We start from the raw sequence: 22057 nt of genomic DNA, 5'->3' as shown, positions 1-22057 counted from the left end.
CGGAAAGCCGGACGGTACACCGGAGGCCTTTGGGTGGGTAAGTACCTCAAAACGCAGACATACCAAGAGGTTGTCTCGGAGAAGGCCAGTGGCGAACTTGGGAGACTTTGTGGGCGATGTTCCAGAGCGGAGAACTTCGAAGGTCATGCCCGGTCCGGAGACTTGCGGAGCTGGAAGTATCTACATGACGGACACGGATGGATTGAAAAGGCGAAAGCCTAATTGTGTCGATACTGTATAGAACTATGAAAATGTGAATTCGGCTTAGTAATTCGACTGCAGACTCTGCAGACTGTAGAATGATGCTTGATTGTAGGCTGAGACTGTGTAGCACACTTCTGCTCGAATGTTCCGCCGTCCTCCGGCTCCAAACATAGGTTCTTGAATGGCCTCGGCGAGCTCGCCGAACTGAATGCATGTGCCGCAATGCAGGACATAAGAATAATTTCCTCTCCGTCGGGACAACTATCTCGTATGTCTAGATCCAACGAGATGCTTTACAGAAATAGCTGGGTGTGAGTGGCTTAGCAATCGTCACATTTCCCTATGGTGAACTATAAATTTCTCGTCGTTCACTGACGTGCTGCCGTCGGCTGCATGATTGCGCCAGCTTCCATACAACAAAGACATCACCATATTTAGAAGAATGAAAATGATATAATGATGGGGAAAAAGAAAAAATTCATGAGCTAATATTTCAATTGATCATAATAATACATGGGCATTAAGATTCAGTGACCTTAACATTCAGGTTAACAGACTACATCAAGCCATCTTCGACCGGTAGAAATGGCTTTCAGACTTATCAAAACTCCGCACTTCGAAACCTATGACCGTATCTCTCCGGCCAAGCTCCGCGAAGAGCTAAAGGGCAAGTCCGTATTAATCACCGGTTCGGGCTACGGAATCGGAGCGGCAATCGCTCGGTCCTTCGCTGAGGCGGGTGTCGACAATATCCACATTTCAGGCCGAACAGAGAAGCCTCTCAAAGACACCGCTGAGGAGCTCGGAAAGGCTTTCCCGAACACTCATGTCGGCTACCATATCGTAGATATAGTATCCACTGACGATGTCAATAGGCTTTTCGAGGAAATCAAAGAGCCTGTAGATATTCTAGTCAACAATGCAGGCATGATGAACTCGGCTATGAATTTCATCGACATGAACATCAAGGCCTGGTGGCGCACTCTGGAAGTCAATGTTTTCGGAACAGCGCAAGTCATTCATACATATCTACGCCAGCGTCGCGATGCAGCCGCCAAAGCCAGCAATCCATTGCCCCAAGCCGTGGTGATTACCGTCAATTCTGGGTCGGCGCTGTACTGGCCGATCCCCAATCAGACGGGCTATGGACCATCAAAGGCTGCACTGGCCCGCCTCACGGAGCTTCTACCACTCGAATTTCCGGCCAGTGACGTACGATTCGTCTCGCTCCATCCTGGCTCCATCGCAACGGGCATGATAGAGAAGCAGGACCCGGTAGCCATCGGGCCCCTGTCAGATATCAAGTTGCCAGCTGACTTTGCGGTCTGGCTGACCAGCCGCGAGGCAGACTTCCTCGCGGGCCGTTTTGCGTGGGCAAATTGGGATGTAGATGAGCTAGTTGGGAAGAAGCAAGAGATCGCAGAAAAGGACTTGTTGAAGACGGACCTGAGGGAGGAAAGATTAGAGCGAGGGTTCGTACCAGGAGAAAGCCAGTTCAAGTGATGTGTTGCTGGAATGGTGTTCAGGGGTAAAAGGGGGCTCTAAGACGGTGGCGATGTAACAAGCCACTTTCTTTGAAATCTATCTTTATTAGTATGATCTAGCTTATTCTGTATTATTTCATCCTTCTCCCTGCCAATATCAACAACAACATTGCTGTGTCATGATATACCTTATAAATCGTCCGAATCTCCTCAATAAAAGGCTTGATTTGGTAAGCATAAGAGCGCGCGGCGCGTTGACGTTATGTGGAGGGTGAAGGATTTCCCGGAAGTGGGGTGGAGAGTGGGGAATTGCTTTGGGGAACAGCCACCAGGATGGTGTTCTCGACAGTGAGTTTCAACATATGTTATTGCAGAATAACGTGCACTATATAGCCTAGAATTCAGTGGGGACAGTGCCATCAGAGGCCATGGGTTAGGGAACGTTAAGGAACAATCGATAGCCATCCTGATGTCATCAAGATTCTTGGGGCTGCATCGTTCCTGCCCCGCCTCGATGAACGTGATTGCCCATCCCACTTACGGGCAGCCAGCCAGAGAATATCACCACCACTCATTCGACATGTTCACAGAATAAATTGTCTGCTGAGATTCAAAATCCAGGTTTCCAAATATAAGATCTTGGAATATCCACAAACAAAACATCACAACCACCACAGATCCGAAGTAAACAAGAGCAACACTCTGACAAGATGGCTATTAAGATCTTCTTGTAAGTCATCCCACTCTTGCATTAGATCTCACCCCGCATCAGGCTGAGCTGACCATCTGCATAGAACGGGTGCAACCGGTAAGCTCCCTCGTCTTGCCTAGGAAAGCTTATCATTTACTCACACGCACTACAGGATACATCGGGGGAGATGCTCTGTATGCCCTAAACAAGGCTCACCCCGAGTATGAGTACACCTTGCTCGTCCGAACTGAAGAGTCAGGGAAGCCCGTCGCCGAGGCATATCCCAAAGCCAAACTTGTCTACGGCACTCTAGACGATTCCGAAGTCATTGAGAAGGCCGCTTCTGAGGCAGACATTGTTGTTCGTACGTAGTCTAATAATGGATTCGAACTGCCAATTGAATTCATAAGCTCATTGGTCTTACAGACACGGCTGATGCTTCTGACAATGTCCCTGCTGCAAAGGCCATTGCTCGAGGCCTCGCCAAAGGCCACGATGCTAACAAACCTGGCTACTGGATTCACATCTGTGGAACAGGTATTCTGCAATGGGTAAGTATCTCCCCTCTAGCTATGATATCTTAGTCACGGGTCTAACAAACCTCAGTACGACGAGACCGAGAAGCGCTATGGTCAAGCGCCGCTTCCGGAGCAGAAGTACGACGATATCAAAGACATTGAGAGGATCATTACACTTCCAGACCAGGCGTATCACCGAGACGTCGACAAGCTAGTGCTGGCCGCCAACGACGCCGGTGGTATCAGGACCACCATCGTGGGCCCACCCACCATCTACGGACCAGGCCGCGGTCCAGTCAACCAGCGTTCTAAGCAGGTGTACCACATGACCAAGTTCCTGATGCAGAATGGCTACGCGCCGGTCGTTCCGCCGGGCGAAGTCGAGTGGGACAACGTGCATATTGACGACCTGAGCGACCTCCTGGTGACCCTTGTAGAGGCGACGCAAGATCCCAAGTTTAAGGATGATCCGGAGATTTTCGGCACCCACGGCTACTTCTTCGCTGAGAATGGTGTGCACAAGTGGAAGGATGTGGCACAATGGATTGCCGACGAGGCTGTCAAGCAAGGCTTCATGGCGGAGGCGAAGATCGAGTATATCCCGTATGAGAAGATTGAAAATTCGTCTTGGGGGACAAATTCGAAGAGCGTAGCCCAGCGCGCCAGGAAGTATTTTGGATGGAATCCCAAGGGAAAGAGCCTGAAGGACTCCATCCCTGAGATCGTTGAGTCGGAGGCCAAGCTCCTGGGGATTGAGCCGCAGAGAAAGGTTTAAAAACCATGCCATACCGCACTGAAATCAGAGTGATACTCCATAGGGAGTTATTAAATGCAAACCAATAGCTATTTTAAGGCATGTATGCTAACCAATCTCTATGCCATGCTTACCCGTGTGCCTATTTTCAACGCCGTTCGTGCCTCTGGTGTTTCTCATATGCTCACTGATCAATACTGATATACAGCTTGATCTCGACCTCATTGCTCCACCCACTGCTCAAATTCAAATCTTTCCATGCCTTTTCAACATTTACCTCTAGAACGTACTTGCTGGCCTTGCTCACCGACACAGTATCGGGCGGAATCGCTTGCCCTTGGATGGTAGCCAAGAATTCATTGTCGATACTCATCTTTGGCAGCGATGAGATGTAAACCCCTAGAACCCCCAGTGCCTTCACCCTCGTGTCCAAAAATACCCTTCCATTCTCGAGTAGAATTGCCTGGTTTGACGTGATTGCTGCAGAACCTGTCATCTTGCCAACCAGGCCGAGATTGGCGATGCTAACCAAGCCCAGCTCTTCACTGTGGAACGGCATGACGGGGTAGGCAGTGAAAACTTCCCATCCTCCGACAGGCAGGGACACGGTGAGTGATGCTGCTGGCGAATCCGGCCGGACGGGCTCTGTCACAGCGCCGGTGGTATGGGCTCGCACGATGTATTGTGCTGAGGGGATGACGCCCGAGAGACGGGATATGGGGATAATCTCGAGCAGTGGGCGGGTTGAGATGTTGAAGACACCGAGAATCGGCGTGCCCGTGACCGCAGCGCCTGGGTCCTTCATTAGCAGAACAATGAATATCGGGATCTCCTAGACAAGACTTACCGTGATAGCTTGCAACCTTAAGCAACGAGTCATCGTGATAGCCCACATACTGGTCGAGACTTCGACCGAGAACACTTGGGCGGAAGATGACTGTCTTGCCACGCGGTGTGATACCCGTCATTTGGTTAATCAGATCGACGTTGTGATGGCCTGGCACGTCCGTGATATAGACTGGCCCGCCGCTGACGCAACGAGCAGCTGCGTGGAAACCGGAGTAGTCGTGCACGGTCTGGAACATGTCCCAGTCGGGCAGGACGTTGAGATGCTGCGTGAACAGGGCGTTGTGAGCATTCGCCCAAATATGCCAGGGGTGTGACTCTGGAATTTCCGGGAAGAAATCATCTGAATTGCGGGAGAGGATGACGGGCTTGTTGCGAGGGAGTTGTGCGTGGAAGAGGTTCTGGGGCGTTTGTGACATGCAAGAGATCGCTTTAATGCTGAAGTGTCGTAGACTTGACAACGTCCACGCATCGAAATATTCTGTCATGAGCTCACGCCGTGTTTTGGCGGATACCCAAGTGTCCGGCATGAACTGAGCATCAGTCTTGACACCATCTACGCCGCAAGATGACAGGAAGCGATAGAAGTCGTCGTAGAATTTGAAGACGTCTTCCTTCGCAACTACTGTCATCTTGCCTCCGAGGGGAAGGTACCGCCGCACAGCATCCTCACGGACAACTTCGACAGTCTTGTATGTCTTAGCAAGCTTGCCATCAGGAGCTAGACCCGCCCAGTAGCCCAGCAGCGCATGCCATACAGCAATGTGCTGAATTTGTGGGTGCTTCTCTCGTATTTGGGATATTGTGTGCTTGAGACCCTTTGGAAACGTCTTTGGTTCCGCCTCGAAATCATTCCAGCCATGTTGGAATTGCCCAGGTCCACGGTAATCGATATTCTGCCAGTTGTCATCGATGATCAGACTGGTAATGCGAATGTTGCTTTTCTCTAGTGTGTCGACAGCCTCGAACACCTTCTCGTCGGTGAGACGTTGCCCAAGAGCATTCCAAGTGCAGAAACCAAGGCCGTCATACCAATTTTCCATCCATTCAGCCTTTACTCCATCTTGGAGAGCCTTCATCTCCGCTTCATACTCCCCAGTCGTCGTCTTATCCGCGACTACGAGATTCCTTGCGTGGTACATCACTGCGGCATTCGCACTTTCGAAATCATGTCCGACGGCAGCGATGACTGTAGCAACACCGAGCTTGTCTTGATCATTTCGGATGTGCAACATGACATGACCGGAGTCACTGCTGCGAAAGAGGGACATTACATCATTGATGCCACTGACGGCGAGGAGAACAAGGTGTTGGCCGGCCGCATTGAGAAAAGAGCAGAGAACGGCATCCTTATCGAGCTCAAATTTGGACTGACCATGCCTGGGAGCAAGCCAGGGCGACCAAATACGGACAAGAGAGAACCATCTGAGGTAACTTCCCCAAGGCACACCGAGCTTGATGTCGGCATAGGCGGAGTTGTCTCCGTCAGCAGCAGGCACTGCTCCTTCAATGACCCACAGTCTTGTATTGGGACATTGACTCATTGCTGGCTTCACTCTTAGGTTGGCGTCCAGATCCGTCAAGATGCTCCCAAAGTCTTCAGAAATGGCTTCGGTGGTTGTTCGACTGTTGATGACGATGGTGCCATCACCCATGCCAAGTTCGTCCCGGATCCATTTCCACGGCTCTTCAGGGCCAGCCCGGAATTTCACGGTGAACGTCAAAGATGATATAACTGGAACTTGAACACCAAAGTACAGACGGATAAGCGAGCTATCGACCACTTGAAGAGAAGATGGCACTTTGTCTGTTGGGGAAAGAAGAGTTTCTGTCCATTCACTGCTATCGTTCTTCGATGAGTGCCACAGCGCTACTTGCCATGGTTCTTTGGAACGACTCTCATCAGTCTCGAGGACCGCAACGAAGTTGACTGCTCCATCCCGAAGCTGGGTAACCTGACCCAGCGGTGGGTACGTCGAAACAGATGCCCCCATGTTGACACCTGCTGGAGCAGGCTTCTGCTTGGGGACGTAATACACGAACTCGAAGTCTTCTTTCTCGGAACTCATAGTGGACGCATACAAATTTGATTTGTCTAAACTTGTTTCAAAACACACAATCTACCCTCTTAGGGCAGAAACAATGAGCTGAGCTACCTACCTTAGGTATCTCACCTCTTTAAGCATGAGTTCCCCTCGTTGTCGGGCCGTTGGTCCGCCTGTAAGAGGATGGGGCATGACCTTCCACGTGATCGCTGAGTTGTCAATCCTCCACCTATCACAGCGCTCCTAATTCTCGGGAAAAATAGGACTAAGCAGAATTGGTGCCTTGCAGTTCAGGCAGATCCCTTGGAGCAGTTTTCGAAGCTTGTAGCCGAGACGTCGAAAGATTTCCTGACAAACCGCTCAATCCATCCATCCTCCCCCATCTCACCCCCAATGGCGTCCCGGAGACTCGCTTTGAACCTCACAAAAGGCCTGCGAGGCCGGACGGCCTTCTCTCCCGCACCCCTGCGGAGGAGCTTCGCGACGCCCGTGTCGGGCCAGGTCAAGACTCAGACCACAACACTCAAGAATGGACTGACCGTGAGCTCCCGTCCCCGAACCCGCGCAACACCAATTGAGCTCGAGCACTTTGATCTGACCGAGATTTCCTCCTCTAGGTCGCTACCCAGTATTCTCCCTATGCGCAGACGTCGACGGTGGGCATGTGGATCGATGCCGGCTCGCGAGCCGAGACCGATGAAACCAATGGCACCGCACATTTCCTCGAGCATCTGGCATTCAAGGTATTTGGCATACGAGGCAAACCTATCGTATATGGCATTAACAAATATGGAAGGGAACAAGCAAGCGAACTCAGCAGCAGCTGGAGCTCGAGATCGAGAACATGGGTGCTCACCTGAACGCCTACACCTCGGTTCGTGATCCTTTTTTTCTCACACCTTGATCAGGGAGCTGACTGTATATCATAGCGCGAGAACACTGTTTACTTCGCCAAGGCACTCAACGAGGATGTTCCCCAGTGCGTCGACATCATCCAAGACATTCTCCAGAACTCCAAGCTCGAGGAGTCTGCCATCGAGCGCGAGCGCGACGTCATTCTCCGGGAGTCCGAGGAGGTTGAGAAGCAGCTTGAGGAGGTTGTCTTCGACCACCTTCATGCCACCGCATACCAGCACCAGCCTCTGGGCCGCACAATCCTTGGCCCCCGCGAGAATATCCGGGATATCACAAGGACCGAGCTTTCCAGCTACATCAAGAACAACTACACTGCAGACCGCATGGTTCTGGTCGGTGCCGGCGGTGTTCCCCATGACAAGCTGGTTGAGCTTGCCGACAAGTACTTCGAGAAGCTCCCCTCCAAGAGTCCCGAGACCAGTGCCTACCTCCTGTCCAAGAAGAAGCCCGACTTCATTGGCTCCGATATCCGGGTACGCGACGACACCATCCCCACTGCCAACATCGCCATTGCCGTTGAGGGTGTCAGCTGGAACGACCCCGACTACTTCACTGCTCTGGTTACACAGGCCATTGTTGGCAACTACGATAAGGCGATGGGCAATGCTCCTCACCAAGGCAGCAAGCTCAGCGGTTTCGTTCACAAGAACCACCTCGCTAACAGCTTCATGAGCTTCTCAACAAGCTACAGCGATACCGGGTAAGTTCAAGTCGCATGTGCGATACACCTGTCTTAATATACTAACAGTGACAAAGTCTCTGGGGCATCTATCTCGTTACCGATAATTTGACTCGCGTCGATGATCTTGTTCACTTCACTCTCCGAGAATGGTCCCGTCTATCACAGAGCGTCAGCGAGGCTGAGGTTGAGCGAGCCAAGGCCCAGCTCAAGGCTTCCATCCTACTGTCTCTCGATGGCACTACCGCTGTCGCCGAGGATATCGGCCGCCAAATCGTCACCACTGGCCGACGGATGAGCCCCGGCGAGATCGAGCGTGTCATTGACGCGATCACCGAGAAGGATGTTATGGAATTTGCCAACAAGAAGCTCTGGGATCAGGACGTTGCTGTGTCGGCCGTTGGCAGCATCGAGGGCTTGTTCGACTACGCGAGAATTAGGAACGATATGAGCCGAAACTTTTAAAAAAGCGGACACCTTTGTGGGGAACTCAGTGTATAATAGCTGCGGACGCCGGCCGAGTGTACTGTAGTGGTTGGTTTGGGGTAGACATAGAGCAATCGACTGGTAATTGCAACCAGTTCTTCCCTCTGTTGAATTAGATGACCTTCAACTTTTTCTCCAGGTACTCGTGAAATCTGACTGATGCTCTTATACACCTGCTTTGGAGCTTCCATCTATACACATCTAGGCAGGGCATTAATTCATCCACTCGAGTATTCACATTGCTGCTACGCTACGAGTATAAATATGTACATTTCGAAGTCAAGAAAGACAAGGACCAGGCTTTTCAGACTCCCACTCTCCTAAGCTCTAGTACTTCGCATTGATGTCTGCAACGTGGTTTGTTACCAGGCAAGTCCAGTCACTGCTGTTGTAATAGATCGTGTTTCCATCGTTAGATGTCTGCCCCGAGCTGAGCGTGGTCCCCAGCTGCCAGAAGAGGTCCGCTGCGATGCCGGGCGTGGCCAATGCAGTGTCCTGCCATGGAGACTCGACTGTACAGTGATCGGAGGTAACACCATCTGTATCTGATTAACTCCCTGACATGACATAATACACACGTTACGATGAACACCATTGATGACTTACATTCTTCGAAGAGACACGGCTTGTTCTGCTTGACGCACTCGGCGCCATGGTTTTGTATCCAGGCATTTCCCCAGTCGTTGGTCGTGCCCCCTTTCGAGAACATGTTAGATTACTTTTGTGTGAAGGCCTGCATAAGACGTGGGAAGAGAATAGAATGACTTACAGCTGGAGGGATACAAGTGGAACGTGCCAAAGTCAAGCGTCGAGATGCCCAGATTCTTCACCCAGTCGACGCCCTCCGAGTAACCATACGGATAACTGCCGTCGCCCGGCATGCCGAAGCCCTCATCGCCCAGCGTCACCATGTGGTTGGCGTCGAGGCTCTTGATGTATGCAGAGACGGACGTCGCCCACGTGTAGATGACGTCGGTGCTACAGCCCTGGCAGCGCGGCTCGTTGGCCAGCTCCCACGCGAACACGGCGCTGCTGCTCTTGTAGCGGCTGACCACGGCCTGGATGTATTTCTTGTACTGCGTCTGCGCTGCCGTGTTGGTGTACCACGTCGTGTGGTTGCCGCCGAAGGCGTTGACGTATGCGTTGATACCGCCGTAGTCGTCCCAGTTGTTGACGAAGTTGATGATCAGCTTGATGCCCGCGCGCTCGGCTGACGAGACCACCTTGTCCAGCCGCTGGAGACCGTCGGCACCCGTGTTGATGGTGCTGCCGGAGGCGGACAGGAGCTGGTAGTACACGGTTCCGGAGGAGGGGACAGAATTAACGTCATTGAAACCCCAGACACGCAGTATCTTCAGTCCTGACTGCGCCAGCTGGTCCATCACCAGGTCAACATCGGCGTCGTTTGTCAGGAAGCCGATCCAGTAGCTGTTGGTGCCAGCATAGTACTTGGTCACTCCATCAATGTTGAACAGCGTGCCGTCTGGCTTGGCGAAGCCAGTGGATACGGGTCCGGAGGTGCTGCTTGTCTTGGACGACGTGCTGCTGGCCTTGGAGGATGTGCTACTAGCCTTGGACGTGCTCGTTGATGTTCGGACAGATGTAGTCAGGGTCGAACGAGACGTCGACGTCGACGATGCCTTGGTACTGCTGGCAACGCAATCGCCAGAGAGACATTGCGAATACCAGTCGTTCTGATACTTGCAGCAGGCTCCAGAGACACATGAAGTCGGGCCAGTCCATCCTATGCCGCCGCATTGTCCGTACAACGATTGCTGGGCCGAGACGGCACCGGCCAAGTAGAGAATGCCGGCGATGGTTGCTTTCATCTTCACATAAGATAGATCCTGTGAGGCTGTTGACAGAATGAGAGAAGAGACCTTACCTGGACTCACCTTATAGCTCAAGCATCATATGAAATTGTATATATATTTCGGACACTGATCTACTTAGATCAAGCATCTGATTTGGATCAGGCATGGCATTGCGACAACCCGTCGTATTCGTGGGTCGAGGGCGGAACGCTGGAAAGCGGACGAGCTTGCTCCTTGACGCCAGCGACTTGACCTCATCAACATGGAAAGTCCATCAATAGCAGGCCATGTTGCACTGCAAGCTCAAATGTCTCCACCTCAAAACCTACGAGCAGCCAGCTCTTTCTAGAAAGGCGCCCGGTGAACCGCTGCGAGCAGCCGTTCTCCGCAGGCCATGCCAGGCACAAAGTTCTGGGTTGGGCGGGCCGAGACTCATCTCCCCTGTATGCTTAATTTGGGGAAGTTGGAGACGACATCGCTGAACCTTGGTACTGGGTTCGGCTTTGGGAGGTTGTGAGTAGCGCTCTAGATTGAACTGTGACAACGTTTCGGCTTTTCAGATACTAGGTGTAATGTTCGTGTCGTTGTAAGTCAGTTGCTATCACCTTGATGAAAATTCAAATTCATCTTTAAAGAGTCCATCATAGAGAGACGAATGATCTGAGATGCACATCAAGGTACAAATTTGTTGAACCGGGTCGGTGGCAAGGCAAAGACAATTCATCTGAGGGAGTCGGAGGAGAGGTTTCCGCCATCCGTAAAGAGCCAAGGGTGCAGGGTTCTTCCCCGGAATCATGATATCACCAAATGACACAACTGAAGGCCTCAAAAAGCACAATCGTGGTGAGAGAGACAAATTCATCCATTTGTTCTGGGCCATACATTAGTCCGTTGCAAGATAGTTTTCATGTGCTCAATCTACATGAATATTCTGTTACTCTCACATTTCTTACTAATTAGCAACGAGATGGAATCTGAGCTCAGCGTCACTTAACAATTCAAGCACCGATTCGAGAATTGGTTGTAAACTTGAAGAGAAATGGGGACTATGAGCTAGTCAGAATCTCACACCTTTGCCGACCTTCATTCCAGAGGGTAAGGTCGTAAGATGATGATTCCAAAGACCACCCACCACGGGCTTGTTTCTCAAAATAAATGGACAGCGGCTGAACCAACCTTGGGTATATTCTCGCTACATCACTGAATCTACATGCACTTGGTAGCCAAAGTGCTGAAAAGCATAAGCAAATCCACACTTCTCATATCTACACTCTCCCAGCTCAAGACTTGTTCTCCACCGACTCAGCGTTCAGACCCCCAGCCGCCAGAGGCTCCACGCCTGTCGATCCGTCCGCGTGGATATACAGTGTCATGACCCTGGGGCCAGGGTAATTCCTAATCGCATGTGCAACCCACCACGCTCCAGTCAGAACGACAACTCCGACCAGGATGACGCTGTTGTAGTTCATAGCGTCGCTTGTAGTAGGGATGGCGAATGCTGGTCGGGCTTGTCAGTCTTCTATATCTTTCGCGACGAAGTAAGAGAGACTTACGGAAACAATAGAAGATATTGAAAAGCGAGATGAGCACAACAGCAGCAATGTTGACTGGTGTGCCGAACTTGCCCAGGTAGAAAGGGCCCCTGGGGAAGTGCCTCCGCTTGGTCAGGACATTTGCCATGAACGGGATGGCGTACGACACGGTCGTCAGGATGATGAAAGATCCTGTGAGATCCAGGAACGCGGTCGAGCTGCCCAGCGGAATGGCTCCGAGCCCGGTCGCAATGATCGCCACGAAGAGGGTCGCGGGGACGGGGCAGCTGAGGCGCTCGTCGACGATGCCGAAGAACTTGGAGAACGGCACGGCGTTGTCGCGGGCAAGCGCCCAGTAGATACGAGAGTTCTATAGTGACGTTAGAATTATCGCCCTTCTGTTCCGATTTGTTTTAACTGTCAAGTTCACTCACAGTCACAACGGTGCCGATGCAGCAGAGCAAGGTCGAGCACCAGATGATGAACAACAGCCCAAACTGTGCGCCGAGGTTCTGAGAACCATCAGATCTAACGGTCGCCTGGGCGTAAATGTTCGCCAGAGGATAAGTGTTGAGCCCGCTCTGCAGCACCTCAAGGTCCGTAATAGCGTAGCAGATCGTGATAGCGAAAAGGAAAGCATATAAGAAGCCCAACCCGATCTGGAGGCCAATTGCCTTGGGCAGGTCTTTTTTCGGGTGTGGCAGCTCTTCTGCCATGTGTGTAATGGCATCAGGAGTTCCTATCGTAAAGGAGCCATTGAGAACACCCAGCATGAAGGCGACACCACCCGAGTATCCCGTGAGGTTGTTCTCGCTGAAGGAGTTCCATACAAAGTGATTACTCGCGTGGTGTTTCGGCATCGCGGCAACGACGATGATGGTCACGATGCCGCCCACAATCACAAAGAACATGCCCGCCGTCTGCGTGTGTGGTATGACCCTGTTGACGAAGATGACCAGGGCGACCGATGCCCATAAGATCAGGAGATAGGCAATGTAGACGTGCCATGCGTGGAATACGTAGGTGTCCTGATGGTACACCAGATACAGATTTACGCTGATATTGGCGCCGATCTGAACCAGCGCTGCCAGGTCAAACATCCATCCGTAGAAGTTGATCCAACCTGTGAAGAATCCGAGTATTCGACCCCATTTGGGACCGCCTGCAATGGTGGCCCAATGATACACACCGCCGGCGGTCGGCACCGAGGATGAGAACTGTGAGCAGGATGGTCAGCCTGTCATCCACCGGAAGCATTGCCAACATTGTTCTCAATCACCTCAGCAAGCCCAAGGCCAATAAACGTGTAATAGAAAACGGCGACGATAAGCCCGAAGATAAGACCAGGGGGTCCACCGTTGGCTGCGTGATGTCACCGACATTAGCCATCGAAACTGGTCTATCTCGTTTCGAGTGTTTGTTCGTCTTACAGAGAGAAAGCGAGATTGAGGACCCCAGTGCAACCCAGGCGTTGTCCACGGTCAATGCAATGCCAGCCAGCCCGAGCAGGCTGTACTGTCGTCTCAGCTGGTCTTTGTACCCAGAGGCATTGACGACGACGCCTTCTTGAACCGCGGCGACAACCTCGTCCTCGGACTGCCCGCCCGCCTCAGGGCTGCCCTTTTCCAGGGCCGGGCCCTTCCGCTCCTCGCTCATGGTGTCGTCGTGGAGGGAATTGGGCTTTGTTCTGCGCCGTCCACGATTCCTTTGCGTAGATTTGCGTAGCTCCGCTCAGCCACTAACACGATCCGTCGCCTGCCAAGCTCCGGCAGTTGGCTTGTAAATCAGGGACGGGAAAGCTTATATCAATGGTCTGGCACAATTCTCAAGGAGCAAGATTGAATGAGCTACGAGAAAGACAACTCGTGGGACAGAGAAAAGAAAGCAGTGAGATCACGAGTCTCGATAACGAAAAAAGTGCGACAGTCCGAGCTCTTATTGCAGAAGCAGAGCTGGGACGAGCTCCCCCTACCTCATCTCGCCGTACCATACTTACATTCGCCTATCTCACCCTTGCGTGTGTGTTATCCAAGGGTTTCGCTGCAGAAACGTAAGGGGAGCTGATAAGCTCACAGCAGCTACAGTACCCAGCTATTTGCAGGCCCTTTCCCGTGTCCGCGATGCCCATCCTACGCCACAACTGCCGTGGAACGACTGGGGGTAGATAGTCGCGCAGCGTATCAGACAGCGCGCTCCAGGCCTGTGGGTAAGACGCCACGCCATGGGGCAGGGGATGCCTCCTTATCATTGAGCGCATGCTGCGATGAACCGTCGATGTCGTGGGTGTGGGGGAGCTCACCTGCATTGCTAAGGCATGGCTCGGGCTATGAGGAATATAAAGTCGTGCAGGTGGGCTAAGAGTGAGAGAGCTGGGGGTCTGGTTGGTTCCCAGCATCAAGCCGTGTAAGGCGTCCTGTGCGAAGCTGGCAATGCTGCCAATGTTGCCTCGAATGGTTTCAAGCTCCAGAGAAAAAAGGCGCCACAGCTTTATCGGAACTGCTGACCCCAAGCCGATGTTTGATAGGCCTTCCAACGGTTATGCAATGTGTTGCTGTAAAAGAAAGACGATCCTGGGAAGCACAGGCACCTCACGTTTCTGTCTACCATGCAAGCCATGCAAGCAATCGCTCTTCAGCTGTGGAGCTTCGGCAGGTCCCTATCGCTGCTCTTGGAAAACGTGCCTTGATCAGCAAGAAACCCCTCCTGCAATGTGACGCCTGTTGCTCCTCGATCGTTTCGGCTGAAAGCAACCGATAATAGATCGATGATGCTCTGATTGATGATATTCCCGGCGCTGGTGCAACGCGAGCGTTCTTCTGTGTGAGTCTAGAGAAAGACCGGTAAGCATCAGTCATCATCAATCCGGCTGAGCTGCCAAGATAGGAATAATATTCCAGGACACCAGGAAGCAATCAATGGCCGATGAGAACTTTTAATCTCGTTAGACAAACGGGAACCATCAGCCATCTCATTGGTGCGATGGGGGCAGCGGCTGAAATATCCTGTCGCTTGTGTGAAATTCTGTGCGCCATATTCGACTTTATCAGCATGAGGTACCTCATGCTGTGTAAGTTAAGTATCACCTATTAATTTCAATGCCCTGGTAGCAGCGTATTTGGTAGCCGCTTTGTGAATGTTGTTTACACAGGCAGACCGTACCGAGAGTTCGGGTCGGTTGCAAAACTGCAAGATGGCGGCCGCACAACCGAGATCTGGATATGCACAGCCAGGGGGTCGTTCCATTGCGGCTCCAGACCTTACTTGGACCTTCCATTCATATTAATGTCTCTCCGTCTACGACTTCTATTCGGCTAGGTCTCGTGTAGCCTTTGTTGAGTAATCAGGTTTAGGATACGATGCTACGACCGAGCATGGTACGCAGTGTTGATCACATCCCCTGTGCTCCTTGTGGTGACTCAGCAACCAGCAGATACGCGATACAAATCGGTCGATGGGCTGTAAATGGTCCCACCGATGAATGGCATGGCTTGTTGAAACAGCCGCCGCATGAGCCCGGTCTATCAAGTCTGTGGTATCCTTACAAAAAGCACAATCCGCCGCCGTCCTTAACCTATTGCGCTCTGGACGCAAATGCACTCTATCACATGGCCGCCAGGATCTGAAGAGACATGCTGTTGTCGATGTCAATGCCGATCATCATCATGCCTTGACCGGGTCATCCTCTTTACCCCATCTCGAGGTCTCATCGCCATCCTTCCAGTCCTTCTCGACATATCCGAGCTGCCGCTTGACATTCTCAACGGTGGCCTTGTCACCCGTGTTCTTGCCAATGTTGTCACTATATCTCGTTAGCTGTCGAACTATCATGGTGTAACATGTTGGATTTAGAGGAGAACTAGACTCACCTGATCTTCACCGCAGGCTTATCGGCAGCTGAGCTGAGTTTGATCACAATATTTAGCGGCACGGATTTCTTGCCCGTTGCCGTATTGACAAAGTCGTTTGTCAGGAAGGTCCCGATACCAAAGGTCGGCTGGAACCCGGCCTCCTCTGAGACCTGCTTGTACTCCAAACAGCGCTCGATGTTGAGCGAGTCGGAGAAGACAATGACCTTCTTCTCCTTGATCCCTTGGCTGTCGTAGAACTTGCGCATTGTCTTGACGAATTCCTTTGGGTCGCCCGAGTCCTGGCGAACACCCGTGAAGACCTGCGCGTACGTCTTGGCGTTCTGCTTTGCCCCTGAGTCGAGGGCGTCTTCCGACGCAGATGTGAATGTGTCCGCGATGGACGGCTTGCGGTCCCTGATGGGGGTCGCAGCTGCGTCAGGAAGGTGCTGTATCGGCTTGCTGAAGGCCTTCAGGAACTCGGGCGTGCCGAAAGTGTCCGTGAGCGCGATTCCGAGGACGCCCTCGCCGAACGCACCGATCCAGTGACGCAGCGCCTCCTCCGTCGCGTTCGGGTAATCGTTCTTGATTGCGGCGATGCCCATGAACCACTCGTGCGCGACCGTGCCGATGGGCGGGATGTTGAACCGCATGGCCAGGTGGACGTTGCTCGTGCCGGAAACCTTGCCCTTGAAGCCCTTCTTCTGGGCGTCCTTGCTCGCCTTGATCAGACCCCTGAACACAAGCGCCTGCGTGTGGTAGTCCCTCCGGCGCCGGCTGCCAAACTCGGAGACAATGCAGCCGCCCTCGAGTAGCGTCATGCCCTTCTCGTATGCCTTCTCCTCCTGCCCCTCGTACGTCCAGTCCTTGTCCATGAACTTGAAGTATGCCTCCGACGTCAGGGCCAGGATGGGGATCTCGTAGAGGATCGTGTCCACCCATGTTCCCTTGATCTGGATGTCAACATCGCCAATGTCGTTGTCTGCGCCGGTGTCCTCTCCGATGGGCAGGAAGTTGACTATGACTTGGTCGCGTGGGCTCAGGCGGAACTCGGACAGGAACTCAAGGTAGGCGGGGTTTAGGTACGGGCAGTGCTCTTTGAGGAATTGAAGCTCCTCAGTAAGGAGGGAGATATTTCCAAGCTCTAGAGAGCAAGTCAGCTGTGAGTGCTTTGAACATGTGCACGCAGTAGGATTTGCGCGCGCGCGTGGGGGGATTGGGTTGCTTACTGGTGATCTGCTCCGCCAACCACCTGTGGGCTGCTCGAGACAGCTTCTTCTCGGGCGTGCGGTTTGTGTAGGCGTATGTGACATGGACGTTTCGGAAGTACTTGAAGACGGCGCATTGCATCGTCAGCTTGTACAAGTCGGTGTCGAGGAAGGAGATGACGCCCTCCGGGTAGGGCGACGAGCTGTTGAAGTCCATTGCAGCGGCTCGGGAAACAGCGCTTCTTCTCGCAAACGGGAGGAGTGAGGGGAAAGCGATCGGACTGAAGAGGAAGAAGCGGATTGCTATAAGCAAAGCGGTTATAAAAGAAAGAAAGAGTGAATGTCGCACCCGAGCTGTCGCAGAAAGCGATCAAAGGATTGGATGACGTGGACAGGAGCTGGGGATGAGATAGTCACGTAGTAGTAGAGGCACTGTAGGTACTAGGTAGGTAGGATAACCACCACCAGCTACCAGTTTAGGCCGTTCTTCACCTTGCTCTCTGTTCACATGCAACTGTTCTCACAATTGCTCAATTGAGAACAAGAACAGAACAGAACAGAGCACAACTTGAAGTAGGTTGGAAGACACGAGGAATTACAAAAACAAAGATATAAATCTTAAAGCCGAAGGTTGAGCCGAGCTACCCTATGAATCAGACAGGTGAGAAGATGTTTCACTCGACTTCCGAAGACGGCCAGAGGCGCAAAGCCACGGCGAGTCAACTGAAGCAAAGACTCAGCGGGTGAGCACAGGATGAGGGGCAGTATCAGGTAATAGGAGGGGCAGTAAAACCACCCAGAAGGGGCTCTAATTGGCTCGGTTCCAGCATTTACAGGGGACCAGCGTGGGGTTCTTCAGATGCGGTAGAGGCCTGGAAGCACGGACCCCACCTTATTTTTCCGAGCCTGCCTGCATAGGCAAAGACTGCTAGCAGCATAACGTTACCGCTTTGGCAGTAAAAAAAGTTTTTGGATTCTGCCGTGTGCATTCAGATAGGCCTCTTTTTATTAGCAGCCAAGCGCATCTTCAAAGCGCTCAGGTTCGAGAGACACCACGCCCGGAAACCTTCCGGAAGTGCTTCTCCTTTCTCTCAGAACCACGCGTCTGTCAATTCACCGACACGCAATCATTTTTTACCAAGAGATCACGGTCTGCGCAAGGAGAAGGCGCCCGTCTCTCGCTCGCAATGGATATCCATCGGTGTCGATTCGTTCCCTACCCGGCGTCGCCCATCAATGCCCTCGCATTCTCCCACCCGTCGCTAAAGAAGAATTCTTGGAGCCAGCCGGTGCGCTTGGCGGTCGGTCGAGCGAATGGCGATATTGAGATCTGGAATCCTCAGAAGGGGGACTGGTTCCAAGAGACCATCATCCGTGGCGCCAGAGACCGGAGCGTTGACAGTCTGGTGTGGGTCACTGAGGAGGATGAGCTGATGGAAGATGGCAAGAAGATCCGCGGCACCTCGAGACTCTTCAGCATCGGCTACTCTAATACGGTCACCGAGTGGGACTTGGAGAAGGGCAAGGCCAAGAGACATGCAAGCGGTCAGCATGGAGATATCTGGTGCTTGGGTGTGCAGCCGCTCCCGCCCAAGGACCAGACCAACGGTGCTGTCTCAGGCCGTCCTGTTAGAAGGCTGGTCGCAGGCACTGTTGATGGCAGCCTTGCTCTGTATTCCATCGAGGAGGACGACCTTCGACTACAAAGAGTCTTGGTGAAGACGCCGTCAAAGAAAGTCAAGATGGTCAGCATTGCGTTCCAATCGCGCCAAGTCGCCATTGTTGGCTGCTCCGATAGCTCCATTCGAGTCTACGACCTACGGAATGGATCTTTGATTCGTAAGATGACTCTGGGATCAGACCTCACGGGCGGCTCGAAGGAGATCATCGTCTGGTCTGTCAAGTGCTTGAAAAATGGCGATATTGTCTCAGGAGACTCGATCGGGCAGATTATTATCTGGGATGGCAAGACATACACTCAAGCGCAGAGAATACAAGGTCACAAGCAAGACGTCCTCAGTCTGGCCGTGAGTACGGATGGCTCATCTATCGTCAGCGGCGGTATGGATCGTAGGACGGTGTTGTACAGACCCATAGCTTCCAACTCCTCGAGATGGGGCAAGGTCTGGCATAGACGATATCATAATCACGATGTCAAGGCCATGGCTTCTTTTGAGAGTAAAGATATGAGTGTTGTTGTCTCCGGAGGTCGGTATACCCATTTCTTTTCTGTTGAAGCTCATGACTAATCTTCTTTCACAGGCCCTGATGCTACACCTGTTGTGACTCCTTTACGGAAATCAGGTCAGGAAAACCACCGAACACTATCTCATCTGCCACAATCCCTTCCATTACAGAGTGCTTCCAGAGCTCGACTCATCGCCAGCTGGTGGGAGCGAGAGGTCCACATCTGGAGCCTACAAAAACCGGTTGGGGATTTACTGGATGCTGCTGATGTCGAGGACGATATGGCCAAGAATCGCAAGCTGTTAGGACGGATTTTGATCAAGGGAGACTCAAACATCAACTCAGCTACGATTAGCAGAGATGGGACATTGCTTTTTGTCTCAACCAACTTAGATGTGAAAGCATTTCACTTGACTTTGGACAACTCAAAATTAAAGGAGGAAATAAGAATACGCAAGATCGATGTGCCATCATCGCTCAGCCAAGGGGGAGGGAGTTCCGTCCTGCTGTCTCCTGATTCCCACTGGCTCGCAATTATTCAAGATGGGACAAGAGTTCTCATTGCAAAGATCATCCGACATGAGGATTCGGAGGAATCACACATCACCCTACACCCTCGGTCTTCAAAGTTGGACCGGCTGAAGCGCAAGATACCCAAAAATATTCTTCTTGGCGGGCTACGAAGTTACGACAGGAGGATTACGCATGTTGCCTTTTCGGCGGACAGTAAGATGCTAGCTACTGCAGATCTGGCCGGCTATATTGATACCTGGGTCCTTCGCGATCCTCACTTGCAGAACGGCAGCATTGCGGAGGTGGAAGATGACGCGTCGTCGTCTTCATCGTCTTCGGATGAAGGGTCAGACGACGAGACGGGCATGGTCGAGGCTGGTCCGCGATGGGTGCGCAACCCGAAAGCACGGCTCATACCGAAACTACCTGCCAGCCCAGTCGTTCTATCGTTTTCTGACGACGTGCCGGGGAAGTCAGGCGATGGTCTGACATCTCGGGATGATTACACTCTACTTGCGATTACAGTTGGCACCCGCCTTCTCCTCTTCCATCCTTTAAGCGGCTCATTGACAGATTGGGCGCGCAAGAACCCCCATTCCTCTTTGCCGGAAGAGGTCCGAAAGATGCTAGACCTGCCCAAGGGCGTGCTATGGCAAGGCTCGAGACTGTGGCTCTACGGAGTCTCGTATGTCTTCATGCTTGACCTTTCGCAAAACCTCTCGCCGGAGGAGTCCACTGCTCTCGTCCCTAGTGATCAGAAAAATGGCACCAAGCGCAAGCGAGGAACTGACTCGGGCGCCGGCGGTAGAATCCGTCAATCTGAGGCATTATATCCCCATCAGCTGCGCAAGGCAGTGATGGATGGGGACAAGAAGGACCAATGGGTGGATATCGAAATGACAGACGCGGAGGAAGATGGAGCCCTGAGCGGTGACCAGGACGAAGAGGAAGAGGAAGAAGACGAAGACGAGACCGAGGGCGGCGAGCTACAGCTGCTGCGTAACGGGCAGCAGGGGGTCGACACAGGCGACAAGTCAAAGGCAGGCCAGAGCAGAAAGTGGTGGCATACGTATAAGTTCCGGCCGATACTTGGCATAGTTCCGCTCGAGAGCAGCCATGTCGAGGAGACCACCAGCGATGGGGCCCACGAGAAAGCAGCCAACGGCGATGTGCCGCCTGCATTAGAAGTTGCCCTTGTGGAGCGGCCGATCTGGGACGTGGACCTGCCGCCACGATACTTTGGGGTGGACGAGTACGAGAGATAGACAGGCAGGACTGAATTCTCACATCTTCTGCTGCACCACGAGCGGTGTGTGCAATTCGGCTTGGTAATAGACTAGGCGAAGAAGCTTACGACGATGCCAGTGGCAATACGGGCCGTGTCTCTCTTACCTTTGTGCGAGAAAGTGACTGACTGACTACCTACCCCCCTGATGCTTACGATTACTCAGTTATCTGTTCCTATATTGGCAGCTGACTGTATGAGATTTCCAGATGAACGTTTGCGGAGACCCATGTGCAGGTGAAAATCTCTTCCTACGGCCCAACGCGCTCTGCATGAGGTACGTGAGCATTCTGTGGTGCATCGTGGACTGCTCCACTGAGATTGTCTCTCGAGCCCCATGTGCTGCAGAACCTTATTGACAGGAGCCTGGCCGGCCGTTCCACGATTTGCCTTGGTCTCTTCGATGGTTCTTCATGAGCTCAAGGCAGGTACATCTAACATACTCGACGGCAATGAAAGGGAGTCTTGGCAATATCAATGTTCTATTGTGTTGCGCCGAGAGCCATCGGAGGTTCCGTGTCTTTTAAGACGCGGCTGACATACGTATGGCCATGTCACATGAGCGAAGGCAACTCTTTTGCACTCATCCACGCTTGTGTAAGCACTTGCTTTGCGACTTCCGGATCGTCCACCAGCGGCGGAGAGGCTGGGGCGGCAAGGTCCGCAGCGAAATGACGCCGGCGTGCAGACTACGCAAGCAGGCCAGTCTAATATGGAAGATGAGTATGGACCCCTACGCTGTTACGCACGAAGCTAGACCATCCCCGGGGGACAGACAACGTGACTTGGACCACTACAGACCACCTACCTGCGACTGGAGAGACTGAACTATTTCCCCCCCTTCGTCTCTCTCCATAGTTAGGATCTGCACATATGCGCCCGAAGGAGTGGGCCGACCGGGCAGATGCTTGGCCCGCTGACATGGGGAGGAGACGCGCGTCAGGAGCGAAGCTGTCCCAATTGTACGCGAGGGTTGGTAATTGCGGCAAGCACCAGGCGGCGGTCAAGCTGCAGTGGGGGGCGTGTGCCTGTGCTGTGGTTCGTCTGGCTC

The 22057-nt window shown here is 52.6% G+C and overlaps 8 protein-coding genes across 8 annotated transcripts; 4 read left to right on the top strand and 4 right to left on the bottom strand.

The window, feature by feature from the left end:
• Nucleotides 1-789: 789 nt before the first annotated feature.
• Nucleotides 790-1707, top strand: UCRPA7_3745 (putative short chain dehydrogenase reductase protein; the record flags this gene model as incomplete). Its single annotated transcript, XM_007916195.1, has 1 exon — nt 790-1707. One exon carries the CDS (start codon nt 790-792, stop codon nt 1705-1707), a length of 918 nt encoding a protein of 305 aa, XP_007914386.1.
• Nucleotides 1708-2398: 691 nt separating this feature from the next.
• Nucleotides 2399-3672, top strand: UCRPA7_3744 (putative nucleoside-diphosphate-sugar epimerase protein; the record flags this gene model as incomplete). Its single annotated transcript, XM_007916379.1, has 5 exons — nt 2399-2418; nt 2483-2496; nt 2552-2743; nt 2806-2930; nt 2986-3672. The coding sequence occupies 5 exons, from the start codon at nt 2399-2401 to the stop codon at nt 3670-3672; spliced, it is 1038 nt and encodes a 345-aa protein (XP_007914570.1).
• Nucleotides 3673-3835: 163 nt separating this feature from the next.
• Nucleotides 3836-6033, bottom strand: UCRPA7_3743 (putative glycoside hydrolase family 36 protein; the record flags this gene model as incomplete). Its single annotated transcript, XM_007916230.1, has 3 exons — nt 3836-4443; nt 4499-5867; nt 6016-6033. 3 exons carry the CDS (start codon nt 6031-6033, stop codon nt 3836-3838), a joined length of 1995 nt encoding a protein of 664 aa, XP_007914421.1.
• A 902-nt stretch (nt 6034-6935) lies between these two features.
• On the top strand, nt 6936-8601 carry UCRPA7_3742 (putative mitochondrial-processing peptidase subunit beta protein; the record flags this gene model as incomplete). The annotated part of the gene is made up of 5 exons (XM_007916361.1): nt 6936-7082; nt 7160-7285; nt 7339-7416; nt 7472-8157; nt 8214-8601. 5 exons carry the CDS (start codon nt 6936-6938, stop codon nt 8599-8601), a joined length of 1425 nt encoding a protein of 474 aa, XP_007914552.1.
• A 348-nt stretch (nt 8602-8949) lies between these two features.
• UCRPA7_3741 (putative endo- -beta-mannosidase protein) lies at nt 8950-10451 on the bottom strand (the record flags this gene model as incomplete). The annotated part of the gene is made up of 3 exons (XM_007916300.1): nt 8950-9161; nt 9229-9318; nt 9392-10451. The coding sequence occupies 3 exons, from the start codon at nt 10449-10451 to the stop codon at nt 8950-8952; spliced, it is 1362 nt and encodes a 453-aa protein (XP_007914491.1).
• A 1265-nt stretch (nt 10452-11716) lies between these two features.
• UCRPA7_3740 (putative choline transporter protein) lies at nt 11717-13624 on the bottom strand (the record flags this gene model as incomplete). Its single annotated transcript, XM_007916185.1, has 5 exons — nt 11717-11934; nt 11990-12338; nt 12403-13185; nt 13248-13330; nt 13399-13624. 5 exons carry the CDS (start codon nt 13622-13624, stop codon nt 11717-11719), a joined length of 1659 nt encoding a protein of 552 aa, XP_007914376.1.
• Nucleotides 13625-15628: 2004 nt separating this feature from the next.
• UCRPA7_3739 (putative nicotinate phosphoribosyltransferase protein) lies at nt 15629-17238 on the bottom strand (the record flags this gene model as incomplete). Its single annotated transcript, XM_007916213.1, has 3 exons — nt 15629-15767; nt 15835-16957; nt 17043-17238. The coding sequence occupies 3 exons, from the start codon at nt 17236-17238 to the stop codon at nt 15629-15631; spliced, it is 1458 nt and encodes a 485-aa protein (XP_007914404.1).
• A 970-nt stretch (nt 17239-18208) lies between these two features.
• On the top strand, nt 18209-20986 carry UCRPA7_3738 (putative u3 small nucleolar rna-associated protein; the record flags this gene model as incomplete). The annotated part of the gene is made up of 2 exons (XM_007916220.1): nt 18209-19052; nt 19284-20986. The coding sequence occupies 2 exons, from the start codon at nt 18209-18211 to the stop codon at nt 20984-20986; spliced, it is 2547 nt and encodes an 848-aa protein (XP_007914411.1).
• Between the last annotated feature and the right edge of the window lie 1071 nt (nt 20987-22057).

Source organism: Phaeoacremonium minimum (genome assembly GCF_000392275.1).
Source record: "Phaeoacremonium minimum UCRPA7 unplaced genomic scaffold PA7_03_scaffold_290, whole genome shotgun sequence".
Classification (NCBI taxonomy): Eukaryota; Fungi; Ascomycota; class Sordariomycetes; order Togniniales; family Togniniaceae; genus Phaeoacremonium; species Phaeoacremonium minimum.
Note: the sequence above shows the minus strand (reverse complement) of the source record. Positions and strands in the feature narration are given on the sequence as shown.